Source organism: Felis catus, chromosome A1 (assembly GCF_018350175.1).
Source record: "Felis catus isolate Fca126 chromosome A1, F.catus_Fca126_mat1.0, whole genome shotgun sequence".
Classification (NCBI taxonomy): Eukaryota; Metazoa; Chordata; class Mammalia; order Carnivora; family Felidae; genus Felis; species Felis catus.
In genome coordinates, this window is record NC_058368.1 from 177,007,787 (window position 1) to 177,022,380 (window position 14,594).

Genomic DNA, 14,594 nt, shown 5'->3' on the forward strand with positions numbered 1-14,594 from the left:
CCTATCCACTAGATATTCTGTGCCAGGCTCTGTGGGGTGGACTAGAATGAATTAGACATGGGCTTAGCCTTTCAGAGCTCACAACGAAGTCAGAGAGAGAATCTTGGAACACCAATGCCTGGGGTACCAGGAGGTCTGTGAAGAAAGCCCTAATAAGGTGTGAAATGGTAGTAGGGGAGTTGGGGTTCTGAGAGCACTTCAGGGAACAGGCTGTGGAGTTAGACTTTGTGGGATAAACACATGTATGGGGAAGGCATTCCGGCGGGGGGAAGAAACGCGTGGAAGTAGGAAGCAGGAGGGCACTGGCCATAACGGGGTGCATGTGGAGGAGTACTGGACTCCCAGAAAAGTAGAAGGGGTAAATCACCCGGGCTCCGTGTCCCAGGCCGGGGAGTTTGAGCTTTGCATCAGCAGCAGGGAGCCATTGAAGTTTGCCCCCAACGGGTTTCTGGCTCAAGGGAGTAAAGGAAGAGAAGGGGAAGGAGGACGGGCAAACGTAGAAACTGGGTGGGAACCCCTGGAGATACTTCCTCTGGCGGGCTCCTGAAGGGAAAAAGCACTGGGCAGAAGGCTGGGCCTGCGTCGAGTCCTGATCGCACTTCCTAGCTGCATGACCTGGGACAGGGCCTTCATTTTTTCTTAACAGGGGCAGACAGAACAGCTGCCTACCTCGTGGACCTATGCCGGACACTGGTGAGGGGATGCTTATCCCGCCTCAAGAGATCTCAGGAGGTCTTGGCCGGCCTTCTTCCTGAGGCCCACAAGACCCAAGTGTCCGGAAGGCTGGGCTGTGGAACACAGACTCCCCTCCTCGACTGACTCATGCCTGCCACCCAGGGGTGTTAGTGGAATCTGAACCCAAGGCCACATTGGCTCTGTGTCTGGTGCCCTCAGGCCACCCTGCTTGGATTTATGTTGGGCCCCTTCCCCTGCACGTGGCCCGTCCTGCTGTGACCTTGTGGGGCCAGATTTCTTCCCTCCATAATAGAGTGGAAGCCTTTCCCGTGATTGGTAACAGACCTCACCACACAAAGATAAAATGTTTTCGGGCAGGGACACCACAGCTGTGTATTGTAGGACGCAGACCAGGCTCCTTCTTGGTTCCAGCGGCCTGACCCATATTTGACACATGCCTGGCACAGCCATCCAGAATCCAGAGGGCGGGGAAAATAGAAACCTTTAGCCTTGTCTACTCCATTCTTTGGCTCTGACCCACATGCCTAGGCTGTTCATCTGACAGGTCAGCTGGGAGCCTTCCTTCACGCCTGCCTTCCGGCCAGGTTGCTAGGAGACCGGACTCCCTAACGATCACCACCTGAGGTTCTACCCACTCTTTGCACTTGAGACCTTTGTTTCTTCCTCGACAAAGAAATACACGTTTCTGAGGCTGGGTCTGGAACATGGGAGTGAGTTTCAGATGCTCCCTCACCTTTATGAGAAAGTATCTTCTGCCAGGTTCAGCCTTATGTTCAAAGCTGCTTCCTAGAACTTTTTGCAGTGATAGGAACATTGTTTCTCCTCTCTTCAGTGTGGCTGGTAGCTGCCATATTGCACAGCGCAGCTCAAGTGGGTTCCTGAGAGGACGAGGGTGACCATGCCTGGATACATTCAAGACAAGGTCAAGATAAAGTGGTTACTTGTAGGGCACCATCCTCCACTGTCCTTGCTGGGACCCCTGTGGATAATTGTCAGATGCCATTGAGGGAAATTAACTTTTACAAGCCGCTTGTATTCCTTATGCTGTGTTTTCAGGTTCTCCTGATTCGTAGGTGCAACGATCTCCCCAAAGTTCTAGCTTAGCCCCATTTTATTAGCCTGCTTTGTTGACATACTATTATGGCTTAATTATTTTTTCTCATTACTATATTGTTTTTCTATTTATCATCTTAAAGGGTTGCTTAATATCCCACTGAGTTAATTTGACCACTGTCTTACTGTTGAACATTTAGGTTCTTTCTGGGTTTTTTTTTTTTTTTTGCCATTGTTATGGACTATGGTGACCATGCTCCTAGTACATTTCTTTTGTTGTCTTTATTTGAATAATTTCCTGGCCTTACTTTCTTAGGAATGAGGACTGATAGGCTTAAAAGATATCGTTAAGGATTTTAAAACCTATTGCTGGCTTTTGTCTTTGGAGGATTGGATCTGGGCGCCAGTCGGTTATCCGACTTCGGCTCAGGTCACGATCGTGCAGTTTGTGAGTTCCAGCCCTGCGTCGGGCTTGCTGCTGGCCGCACGGAGCCCGCTTCAGATCTTCTGTCCCATTCTCTCTCTCTGCCCCTCCCCTGCTCACATTGTCTCAAAAATAAACATTAAAAAGAAAATGAATCTGTATTTTTTTTTAATTTTTTTTTTTTAACATTTATTTATTTTTGGGACAGAGACAGAGCATGAACGGGGGAGGGGCAGAGAGAGAGGGAGACACAGAATCGGAAGCAGGCTCCAAGCTCCGAGCCATCAGCCCAGAGCCCGACACAGGGCTCGAACTCACGAACCGCGAGATCGTGACCTGAGCTGAAGTCGGACGCTCAACCGACTGAGCCACCCAGGCGCCCCATGAATCTGTATTTTTGTCAGTAATGAGTATACCCATTTTACCACCCTCTTTGTCACCAGTCCTGGAAGTGGTCATTCCTTGTTTTTGTTAATTTAATAATTATAAATCTCTGCTTTTTTGGAGGAGGGTTTTGGGGGTGGAAGTATCCCCTGGTTTCTGTTGTCTGTGGCCTGTTAGTAACCGTGTTTTCCACTTGGGGCTTTGTGTCCTGGGTTATCAGTTAGGTCCTCGGAGGGGCCTCAGTGAAGATCACTTTGTAGGTCTTGGTGGCCCTTTTGAAGGTGGCTCTTGTTACACGTGTGGTATGTGGTGAAGTACCTTCACAGATACCTGTTCTCTGCTGGAATACCCCCAGAGATGGCAAACCTACTTATTTTTTGGTGGCAGATGACAGAAGTCCAGAAGGGACTGAAAAGTCTAAAGGCAGACCCTGTCTTCAGGAACAGCTGTCTCCAGGTGTCCGTGGACCTCAGCATCTGCCCTCCTCCATTTGTGGGCCCTGCTTCCTTTGTCATGGCTTCATCCTCAGGCAGGGTCTCTGGAGGAATGGCCATGTGGGCTATAAAACCCTCCAGACTCTTCCATTCTACCCGTTTAGCAACCCCAGAGAAAGAAAGAGCTTCTTTACTGAAGAACTTTACCGAAAACCCCAAAACAACCCCCAAACCACCCAGGTACAACCCTGTTGGCCTGCCTTGGGTCACTTGTGCAAGTCTGAAGCACTGGCGGTGACCGAGAGGGCCAGGAATGCGTGGCTGGGCCTGCGCTGAGCACTGGGGCCAGGTGGGCTCAGCCCCTCGTGAGTCCCTTGCACCAAGAGGGAGGGGCAGTTGCCAAGGGAAAGGAGGGTTGTGAATCTGCAACTGTCCCAGACTGGACCCAGGTCACTGCATTCACTTTTGTTTCCTCATCTGCAGAGGGCACGGGGGAGTTGGGATTTAGGAGTGGGGGCTAACATTCTGGTCTCTGAGTTCTGTGATATCAGCTCTTTCCCTGGGGGAGGAGGGAGGGACACCGTGATCAGCCCGCAGCTGGGAGGGACGGGGTGGGCTGGGGGTTGTCCCCCTCAGCTGCTGCTTTGTGATGGACTTTCAGGAAGCCCCCGGCCCCTGAGTGGACCGAACTGGACTGGCCTGGCCTGGCCTGGCTGGGCCCCTTGGGTGGGGCAGGGCTCCCTGCTGGGAGGGTTGTCCCCACCTCCTCCAGGCTGGGCGCCTGAGCCGCACAAGGGGGAAGATTGTTCCCGCCAAGGTGCCTGGGCCAGTAAACACAAGTGGCCACTGTGTGTCTGCTCTCAAGGGTGTGGGCTGAGGCGTTAGTCACTGCCAGCCAGCAGCGGAGGGCTGGGCGGGGGCTCCCCCACCCTTTGCTGGACCCCAGCCTTGCCTCAGCCAGTGGGAGAGATGGACGTCAGAGGCCACAGACAGCCACTTGTTCTTTATGCGACTCCTTGACTGTCAACTCCCACAGGTGCCCCATCCGCTCGGACCACCCATAGCTTTCCAGGACCTACCCACTCTCACAAGATGCTCTACGCATCAGACCATGAAGAGAGCTTGGGCATCATTTCCCCACCCTGCTACTGTACAGGGAGGAAACTGGGGCCCGGACAGGACCTTTGCAGAATTTGACCACTGGTAAAGAGGTCAAGAGCGTGGACACTGAAGCCACATAGACCTGAATTCAACTCTCAGCCCCGTTGTTTATCTGCTGTGTGTTCTTGAGCAAGTGGCTTTGCCTCTCTGAGCATGAGTTTTCTTACACATAAAATGAGGCTCTTCATAGTACCTCCCGGGTATAAAAATTAATTGAGGGGATCAAGCAGTGTCCTCTTGTGCCCTCTCTAGGCTCTATTGCTTCAGCCAGTTTCATTTTCATGAAATGTTTATGCTGGAGGCTAGCTTAAAGTGGGGTTTGGGGTTATCTCAGCCATCTCTGCTATTGTTCCGAGGTTGCATCTCATTGGCTGACGTGATCACATTCTTCTGCCTGAGCCATTCATGTTCTGATCGACCAGTATGAGTCACCCACCCACTTCTAGAGTTGGAGGCGGATTCTGCTCCAGTGCATTTTAGGGACTGGGAATGAGGGCGGGTTAGCTCCCCCGAAGAAAAATCAGGTAGGGTGAGTTATGTCATGAGAGGGCCGTGATTTTTATTACCAGTGCTCCTTCTAGCAGAAACTGTCTTGTTCACTAGAAAAGGACCTCCTCTAGAACATGAGCTCAGTAAATAATGGTTGAATGAAGGAACAGGGAACAAGCTGATTTCTGGCAGCCTAGTGCAGTCAAGAGAACACTGGACGGGTCCTGGTACGCCTTTGAGCCTTAGTCTGCTAATCTGGGAAATGGGCATGCCTTAATGGCATGTGGGCGGATTAAAGTTTGGTATTTTTAGTACTTAGCTGCCAACATGTTATCAGTTGTGGTCTATAGTCGTTTATCTTCAGCGATGGCAGGCGGAGCAGGGTGCCCCCCAGGGAGGGCTGGCTGGGAAGAGACTTGGAGTGTAGGCTCTTTGAGCAAGGTGGGCCTGCATTTGGATCTGCTTCCACTCCCCGCTTGCTGTGTGACCTGAGGCAAATCACCATGCCTCTCTCAATCTCTGTTTTCTCATCTGTAAGTTGGGGTTACTAATACTTATGAAACGAGAGATTCCATTTAAGGCCCGTCCTGGCACACGGTGAGCGCACAGGCAGTGTTAGCTGTTTTTATCATCAGCCATTATTACGTCTTCTGGCACAGAGGTGAGTCGATTGCTGCCTCAACCAGACTTGTAAAGAATTTAATTTTGGCGAAGTCACTTTATGCACCACGACTGCTGCCAGCTAACCCCTTTCTGGCAGGCTCTGGTCTCTGTGATCCGAGCGAGGTGCTGGGCAGCGGGTGTTCCTCGGTGTTGACCCTGGCACCCGGCTGGAGGCCCAGCCCTGTGGTCAGTGCTGCCTTTCAGGGTGACGGGCAAGGCAGGTTTTGTGCGCTCACGGAAAACGGTCCCTGCCTGGGCCTCCCTCACTCCTGGGAGAAAATACTGGTAAGGAAACCCGGGAAGAGGTGCCATGCAGCCTCCTTGACCGTCTCTCAGGAGTGCAGGGTGAGTGACTGAGGGAGTGGCTTTTGCCCCGCTCAGTTCTCCCCTGTGCTGCTCTGGCTGGGGGGCTGGGAGAGCATGGTCAAGGTGGTTGCCGTGCTCACCCGGGCCCCACCTCTGGCCACCCCGCTGAGCTTTCCGACCTTCCTTCTGGTAAAGGAGCAGAGCGGGCCTTACCTCCTCTTCTGGGTCTGGAGAGGAGGGGGAGCGAGAGTGGTGTACAATGTGAAAGGGTGCTTTGATGGTCCTCTTGCGGGCACTTAAAAATCAGCCTTACCGGAAATGAAAGGGCAGGTACACAGTCAGGTGTGAGAAAGGGAGTGAGTGTGTGCCCGCGTGAGTGAGCACCAGAGCACAAGCGCCCAATGGCTGAAGTCATGAGTTTCTCGGGTGTTCTCAACAAGCTTTCACGACTGAGTTTATAGGGGCGGCCCCCACTCAGGTGGGGCGAGTGAGCAGGTGGGTTCTAGCACAAGGACTGACACTGGGTTATGGCCCCCTGGGAAATTCTGTCTCCCCGCCCTTTCCCCCACACTTGGCTCCTGGGCCTCATGAGGAAGGGACTGTGTGGAGGAAGGGTGTCCCTGCCGAAGCGCAGACCTGGGAGCAGGCGTCCAGACCGGCCCTGTCACCTCACCTGTGTTGGGGACTCTGCTCAGTCTCCTCGTCTGTGCATGAGATAGTAGGAGCACCAGCATTCGGGGGTGCTTGAAGAGATAAATGAGTTAGCACATGTTGGAGTGTAGACTAGTGACCTTGATCAGTGGGAGACCATTGTCATCACTGCGTGGGGCCCTGGGGATTTTGCAGCTCTGTTAACAGAAACAGTTACACAGAGAATAAATTTGCAAATGAGCTCAAAGATTGCCTATTGGCATCACTCCCTTCCACAAGGTTCCCTGGCGGGGTTTGCCACCCCCTCGCAGTTACCCCACCCTCTATGAGCATGCCCTCTAGTCACTGGCAGTAGAGGGGTGGGTCTCTGGCTGGACCTTGAGGCCACGGGATGGGCCACTCTGTCTCTGCGGGGAGGGTGCCCTGTGCGGGGCTGGCCTGGGAGCTCTCTCGTAGGTGTCTGTGGGCATCTAGTCTTAGGGCTTCTGAGTTCTGGAGACGATCAGAGACCTTGTACAGCAGTGGAAAGTGCACAGGGTCTTGGAAGTTAGAGGACCCAGGTTCAAATTCTGGTGCCACTATCCTAGTTCCAGCCATGTCCCCTCTCCAAGCCTCTAGAATGGGGACACTGAGGTGCTGGGTACTGCGGTGTCGTGTGAGGTGATGCTAATGCTCATTGTCATCCTTGGGGGTGCTAGGCATGCAGGAGCATCTGGGCCATCAATCACCACGTCGTGGGGCCGGTCAGAGTTGTCCTAGGAGGTGAGGGTTGTGTGTGATACTGTCCTCAGGAAGCCACCACAGTGGAGACCACCAGGGCTGCTCATGGAGTCCAGAAGAGCCCGTTTCCCGTGTGCTTCCCCACAGATGGCTATTCAAGGGCTCCAGACGAGTGGCCTGCTTCCTGGGCCCGTGTTGTTGGAAAGTGTGCTCTCTCTCTCTTTTTTTTTTTTTAATTTTTTTTTTAACTTTTTTTTTTTTTTTAATTTATTTTTGAGACAGGGAGAGACAGAGCATGAACAGGGGAGGGTCAGAGAGAGGGAGACACAGAATCTGAAACAGCCATCAGGCTCTGAGCTGTCAGCACAGAGCCCGACGCGGGGCTCGAACTCACAGGCCGCGAGATCATGACCTGAGCCGAAGTCGGACGCTTCACCGACTGAGCCACCCAGGCGCCCCAAGTGTGTTCTCTTAAAACACCCAAGCCCATGCAGCACAGTGGGTGAATGCTCCCAGCGGCCCTTGAGGGTCACGGGGCCACTTGAGGGCGTGTGGGTTCTGTTCCCTTTTCCTGGATACCAGCTCCCCGTGGGTGCGGTAGCTTGCACTGTTTGCCTGGTTCTTTCTCTCTTGCTCTCAGTTCTTAAAATTGCGGTAAAATATGTATAACCTAAAACTGACCATTTTTAGCCCTAAGTGCACAATTCATTGGCATTACGTACGTTCACAGTGTTGTACAACGTTCCCCCCCTTGTCCGTTTCCAGAACCTCTTCGTCATCCCAAACAGAAACTCGGTGCCCGTTTAACACCAACTCTCCATTTGCCCTGGTGGCCTCGATTATACGTCCTGTCTCTGAATTTCACTCGTGTAGGTATCTCACATAAGTGGGATCATACGATATTTGTTCTTTTGTGACTTGGCTTTTTTCATCGAGCATGAAGTTCGTCCTGTTCTAGCATGCATCAGAATTTCCTTCCTTTTTCTATCCAGCGAGGCTTTCATTCAGGATAGGAGCAATACAGTTTCCTAGACAAAAGAAAAAAAGAAAGAAAAGAAGGATTTCCTTCCTTTTTAAGGCCAAATAACATTCCACTGAGTGTATATTCCACTTTTTTGTTTGTCCATTCATCTGCTGATGGACATGTGGCTCATTTGCACCTTTTGACGTCAGTGGGTAGTGCTGCCGTGAACATGGGTGGACAGATACCTGCTCGGATCCCTGCTGTGAGTTCTTTTGTATCTCTCCCCAGGAGTGGAACTGCCGGGCCACGGTGGTTCTGTGTTTAACCTTTTGAGAAACCCCCAAACGGTTTTCCATGGTAGGTGCACCATTTTACCTTCCCACGAGCAATGCTCAGAGGTTCCAATGTTTCCACAGTCTCACCAACGCTACTTTTCTTGCTTTCTTTTTCTTTTAGATTTGATTTTTAAGTAATCTCTGTACCTCATGTGGGGCTCGAACTCACAACCCTGAGATCAAGAGTCGCATGCTCTACCTACTGAGCCAGCCAGGTGCCCCTATTTTTCGTTTTTCAGAAAATTAGAGGGGCACCTGGATAGCTCAGTTGGTTGAGTGTCTGACTCTTGATTTAGGCGCAGGTCGTAGTCTCAGGGTCATGGGGTCAAGCCCTGCTTTGGGCTCCACACTGAGCATGGAGCCTGCTTGGGGTTCATTCTCTCTCTCTCTCTCCCTCTCCCTCCCCCCCCCCCACTCATGCTCTCCGTCTCTCTCTCAGAAAAAAAATTTTTTTAGCCATCCTTGTAGGTGTGAAATTCCCTCCTTCTTTTTCATCAAATAAACCGTTGTCATACCAGGGAGATGCATCTGGGAAGCACTTGCACTGCACTTGGTGGGGACTTAAAACCTCTTTTCATTTTACTTTTAACGTGTGGGAAATATGCAAATACACATATGAAATGTGTCTGTTAATGTTTTAAACAACACGCAGAGAGTGAAGGTGCCCTTTAATTCTCCCCATTTTAGGCAGCTTCCTAGCCTGCTGTCAGGCAGCATGTTTCCAGAGTTTTCCATGCATTTATGCAGTTTTCCATTAAATTTTTTAAAGTTTATTTATTTGAGAGAGAGAGAGAGAGACCGCACAAGCAGGAGAGGGACAGAGAGAGAGAGAGAGAGGGAGAGAATCCCAAGCAGGCTCCACACCATCAGCACAGAGCCCTATGTAGGGCTTGAACCCACGAACTGTGAGATCGTGACCTGAGCCGAAACCAAGAGTCAGATGCTTGACCGACTGAGCCACCCAGGGGCCCCACTTTTCCATTGTTACAGAAAAAGTGTCCTACCACTTGATTGTTCAGTGACTTGGATCTCTTACTGAACACAACTTAGCAATCTTTCCCTGTTGGTGTTTGTAGGGATACGCGATTTTTGTATTTTTATTTATCGCATAGTGTGGGTACTTTAAACCACATTAGCATGAATCGCCGAACACCGGTTTTCACGCAGGGCTGTCCGAGCGGCTTCCGGCTTTCCTGTCGGATGTGCCTCGTTGACCTTCTTTGCCTCCGCTTCACAGGCCAAGAACAAGGAGACGGGTGCCTTGGCTGCTGCCAAGGTAATTGAGACCAAGAGTGAGGAGGAGCTTGAGGACTACACGGTGGAGATCGACATCCTCGCCACCTGCGACCACCCCTACATCGTGAAGCTCCTGGGAGCCTACTACTATGACAGGAAGCTGTGGGTAAGGGCCGCCTGCCTGCCCCCTCCTGGTCCTTGTGGCCCGGTAGGCCGGAGCTAGCCAGGTTCACAGGTGCTCTGCTCTTTCTTAGTGTCTGCTTTGAGGGCCGGGGCCCGGGTGAGAAGAAGGTGAAGTAGGGCGGCTCTAGATCCCCTCTCCTTCCCTTTCTACAGAGCCTCCCCACTTTTGGGGGTGGGGGCAGTGGTTTGAGCAGGAAGGAATTCTTTTTGGATGGGAGAGGGGCAGAGAGAGAGAGAGACAGAATCCCAAGTAGCCTCCATGCCCAGAGTAGAGCCTGACGCAGGGCTCGATCCCATGACCCTGAAGTCATGCCATGAGCCAAAGTTGAGAGTTGGACGCTTAGCCGAGTAAGCCACCCAGGCGCCCCACGGAATTCTAAGGCTCTGCCACTTACGAGTTAGAGAATCCTAGGCAAGCTCTTAACTTCTCTGTGCCTCAGTTTTCCCAACTGTAAGATGGGAGTAATAATAGTACCTGGCTCATTTGGTTATTACAGGGACCAAATAAATTAACTCACGATCGGTGTTTACAAGTGTACCTGGCAGGTGCAAGAGCCTGGTGACTGTCGACTGACGGACTGTTCGTATATGTTATGTCATTTGCAATAGCGGTGTCATTCCTGTGGCTGCTGTGTGGGGATTCTCTGCAATGGCAGCATCAGAGGAGGGGTCCCCTTAACACCCCTCATTCTCCACCCAGGAGCCTCATGGCTGGATGTGCGCAGTGCGGGCGTAGCTTCAAGCCCCGCCTTCCAAACCCAGCCTCACTCCCTAGCCTCTCTAGAGAAATTTTGCAGGCTCCCTGCTTTTCATAGGACATGTCTGTCCTGAAGAATGCTTGTCCCATGGACGCTCTTCTGGGATGAATGCCTCTCTCGTTTATGAAACCCGGACTCCCTAGAACATACATGTCTCTTCAAACTATTTTTCAGCAAGCGTTTTATATGTAGAGCAACATGTTTATGTTCCCAAAACTCCGTTCAACAAAATCACGTGCAGGAAAAGTCTCCCGTGAATTCTAGATGCAATTGGAAGACTGTCAGAATCACACGTAGATGTTTTGCAAAGACATCCCAGGGGTTGGCAGGACCGGGCACCTGCAGAGGTGCTGGAGCTGAGAGAGCTGGCCCAGGTCCGTGTTGCTGCGCACAGCAAGGTTAATGATGATTTAGTGGTTACGAGGGGGATGTTCTCAGTGTTCAACCTCCTATCGTGATAGGTTATTATGTGTAGAGAGAGTTACTATGTTTTAGTTATATTTTAGGAAATTAATGGAGAGTTTGGAGTTGATGTGCTTTTTAATTTTTCCCATTTAAAATAAGGGGAAATAGAGGCGCCTACGTGGCTCAGTCAGTTGGGCATCTGACTTTGGCTCAGGTCATGATCTCGCCATTCCCGAGATCAAGCCCCACGGTGGGCTCTGTGCTGACAGCTCAGAGCCTGGAGCCTGCTTCGGATTCTGTGTCTCCCTCTCTCTCTTCTGCCCTTCCCCCACTCATGCGTCATCTCTTTCAAAAATAAATGTTAAAAAAAGTAATAAAATTGGGGCGCCTGGGTGGCGCAGTTGGTTAAGCGTCCGACTTCAGCCAGGTCACGATCTCGCGGTCCGGGAGTTCGAGCCCCGCGTCGGGCTCTGGGCTGATGGCTCAGAGCCTGGAGCCTGTTTCCGATTCTGTGTCTCCCTTTCTCTCTGCTCCTCCCCCGATCATGCTCTGTCTCTCTCTGTCCCAAAAATAAATAAACGTTGAAAAAAAAAATTAAAAAAAAAAAAAGTAATAAAATAAAATAAGGGGAAATAGACCCTAGGTTTTTTCTTTCTGTACAAGATACCTGATTTTAGGTACAGACTACTGATGCTTGATGGGGAAATCTGTGTTTCATTTGAGAAAAGGATCCTGCTGTTTAAGAAAAACCAAAGGAGAGTTTAGGGAAACCACTGTCGGAGTTTCTCCCTGTCATTTCACAGAAGTGAAGGAAGCCAGTGTCTGAGGGGAGTGAGAATGTGGCCCCCTGGCCCTGCCCAGAGCTCTGTCCACTGAAACGCCTCCCCTTCCAATCCTGGATGGAAGCCAACTTTCGTTTGCCTGAGAGTCTCTTTGGGGAGCCCCTTGGATGTCACTGGGGGGATGAAACCACCACCACTGACTGCTAGATGCAGATTCCAAAGTCTTTCCTCATCCCCTGTCTCCAGGCACCTTGGGAGGTGAGTGGGGTGGGGACACAGGTCCAGAGAGGGCGGGGCCTCTTGCTCATGGCCACGTACCTGAACCTGCTTGTTTCCTCTGTCCTGTTCATGGAGCTGCTTCTCAGAAAGTTCTTTCTTTTAAGAAATTAAACAAATACTGTATCTATGATCCCTGGAGAAAAATGAGAGGCTACAGAAAAACAAAAGAAAAAAAATGATTAAAACCATTCAAAATTTTGTACCAGAGATAACTGCTGATAAATGTAGAATATATTTTTCTAAGTTTCTAAAATATATACGTATACGTACCCATGCCCACAGGTTTCTTTTAAAAAAAGAAAAATTGGTATCATACTTATTACTTTGCCTTTTAGTCTTTTTATTTAAGGTCTATTAAGAACAACTTTTCATGTCAGTGGGGGGACACCGCATCTTCATATTTGGTTTTTCTGTAGAATTCCATCTCCTGGCTGTGCCATTCTCTATTGTTGGGCATTTAGGTTGCCTTTTTTTTTTTTTTTTTTCTGTTATAAACAACTTTGTGATGGACCTCTGACTTTAAAAAAAAAAAAAATTTAATGTTTATTTTTGAGACAGAGAGAGACAGAGCATGAACAGGGGAGGGGCAGAGAGAGAGGGAGACACAGAATTGGAAGCAGGCTCCAGGCTCTGAGCCATCAGCCCATAGCCTGACGCAGGGCTCGAACTCACGGACCGCGAGATCGTGACCTGAGCTGAAGTCGGACGCTTAACCGACTGAGCCACCCAGGCGCCCCCTCTTTGACTTTTTGTATGCTTGTCTGTGCCTCTTTGGGAGAATTTTTAAGCTTTTTTTTTTTAATGTTTTATTTTTGAGAGAGAAAAACAGCACGCGAGTGGGGAGGGTCAGAGGGAGAGAGAGAGACAGAGACAGAGACAGAGACAGAGACAGAGACAGACAGACAGGGACAGGGAGACACAGAATCCCCAGCAGCCTCCAGGCTCTGAGCGCTCAGCACAGAGCCTGACATGGGGCTTGAACTCACAAGCTGTGAGATCGTGACCTGAGCTGAAGTTGGACGCTTAACCGACTGAGCCACCCAGGCGCCCCTCTAATAGCTATATTTAAAAAAGAAAGAAACAGATGAAGTTAATTTAAATAATATCATTTATTTAAGCTGGTATATCAAAAATATTATTTTGACAAGGAATCAATAGAAAAATTATGAGACATTTCACTTTATTTTTCATTCTAAGGCTTCAAATCCAGTGTGTGTTTTACACTTATAGACGTCTCAATTCAGGAGCTACATTTTCATCAGAAATCTATATTTAGATGTCGTAAAATTTACTGTTGACAAAGTAGATTCAGTGTTGTCTCCACATTCTTAAACGTTTCCTAGTAACAGAATTGAGTGTCAGATTTTAAATTTAAATTGATTACAAGTGAGTAAAGTTCTACATTAGCCGCATTTCAAGTGCTTGATAGCCACGTGTGGTTAATGGTACTGGCTTGGACGCTGTCGACAGTGCAACTCTGGAGGTAGACCCAGGGCCCAGAAATGAGGGAGTGCAGGAAATGCTGGCTGCCCTCATGACTTTCCTTGGGTTTTAATTTTTTTTTTTTAACGTTTTATTTATTTTTGAGACAGAGACAGAGCATGAACGGGGGAGGGGCAGAGAGAGAGGGAGACACAGAATCGGAAGCAGGCTCCAGGCTCTGAGCCATCAGCCCAGAGCCCGACGCGGGGCTCGAACTCACGGACTGCGAGATCGTGACCTGAGCTGAAGTCGGACGCTTAACCGACTGAGCCACCCAGGCGCCCCTTTCCTTGGGTTTATAACGGCCCCTCCTCACTAGCATCCCTCCGGTCCCCAACCCCTGCCCTGAGCCAGATTTTGGCCTCTGGCAAAGTCTTTCAAGGGTTGGGTGTGTTTTCCTATAGGTGTTTGGGAGTGGAAGAGTAGGACGATGGGAAATTTGTAACAGTCACCTCCCGAGGAGAGCAGCCCCGGCGTGTACCGTCTGCCATTTTCTGTGGTATGAACATTCCCGCTTTGGTTAATTTCTGGCTATAAACACCATGTCGCTAACAGAGTTGGAAAGAGGTTTGCAGTGGTATTCCATGATAAAGTATTTCTGCCGCACAGATTTAGTAGATGTAAATAATCTCAAGTGCATAGGTGATAGTAGAATGTAGTACAGTCATTAGGGAAAGGCTAGGTCTTGAGTGTTTATAATCTTTGTTTTCAACGTAAGTCCAAAAATGATAACGTCATATAACTTCATTTTTAATAGTGGTTGTGTTTAACAGCAGGCTGACGACAATTCCTGAAAATTTCACAATCAGTTTCCCAAGCCAGTGAATGCTTGCTCTGGCCTACCACTGGAGCCAGACCAGAGGAGTGTTGACTAGGCCACGGGACACTGCCGCCGGGTATCACACAGCCATCCTCTCATTTGAAAGATGAGACAACTGCAGGCCGGACAGGGTCCGGGATTTACCTGAGGTCACACAGCAAATTAGTCACAAGGCCAGACACACGGAAGTCTTCAAAGACCAGGGATGAGAGAACCTAGTCGTGTTAACGCTGCTCTATGGAAAGCCCTTCCACGGCTGCCCAGAATATATTCCAAATCCATTACCCGGTACACAGGCTGTGGCCTCCCATCAGCAGATGCTTTCCCAGACCTATTCTAAGCCCCTTGCAGGCGACACCCCCAGACCTT

General features: G+C 50.1%; 1 protein-coding gene across 2 annotated transcripts in view; it reads left to right on the top strand.

The window, feature by feature from the left end:
* The window catches only part of STK10 (serine/threonine kinase 10), a 118,880-nt gene that overhangs the window by 16,099 nt on the left and 88,187 nt on the right, over positions 1 to 14,594 (top strand). For both annotated transcript variants that reach the window (XM_011285468.4, XM_045035527.1), the window contains exon 2: positions 9,518 to 9,682. In XM_011285468.4, the coding sequence (XP_011283770.2) occupies positions 9,518 to 9,682 (165 nt within the window). The remainder of the gene's footprint in view (positions 1 to 9,517; positions 9,683 to 14,594) is intronic.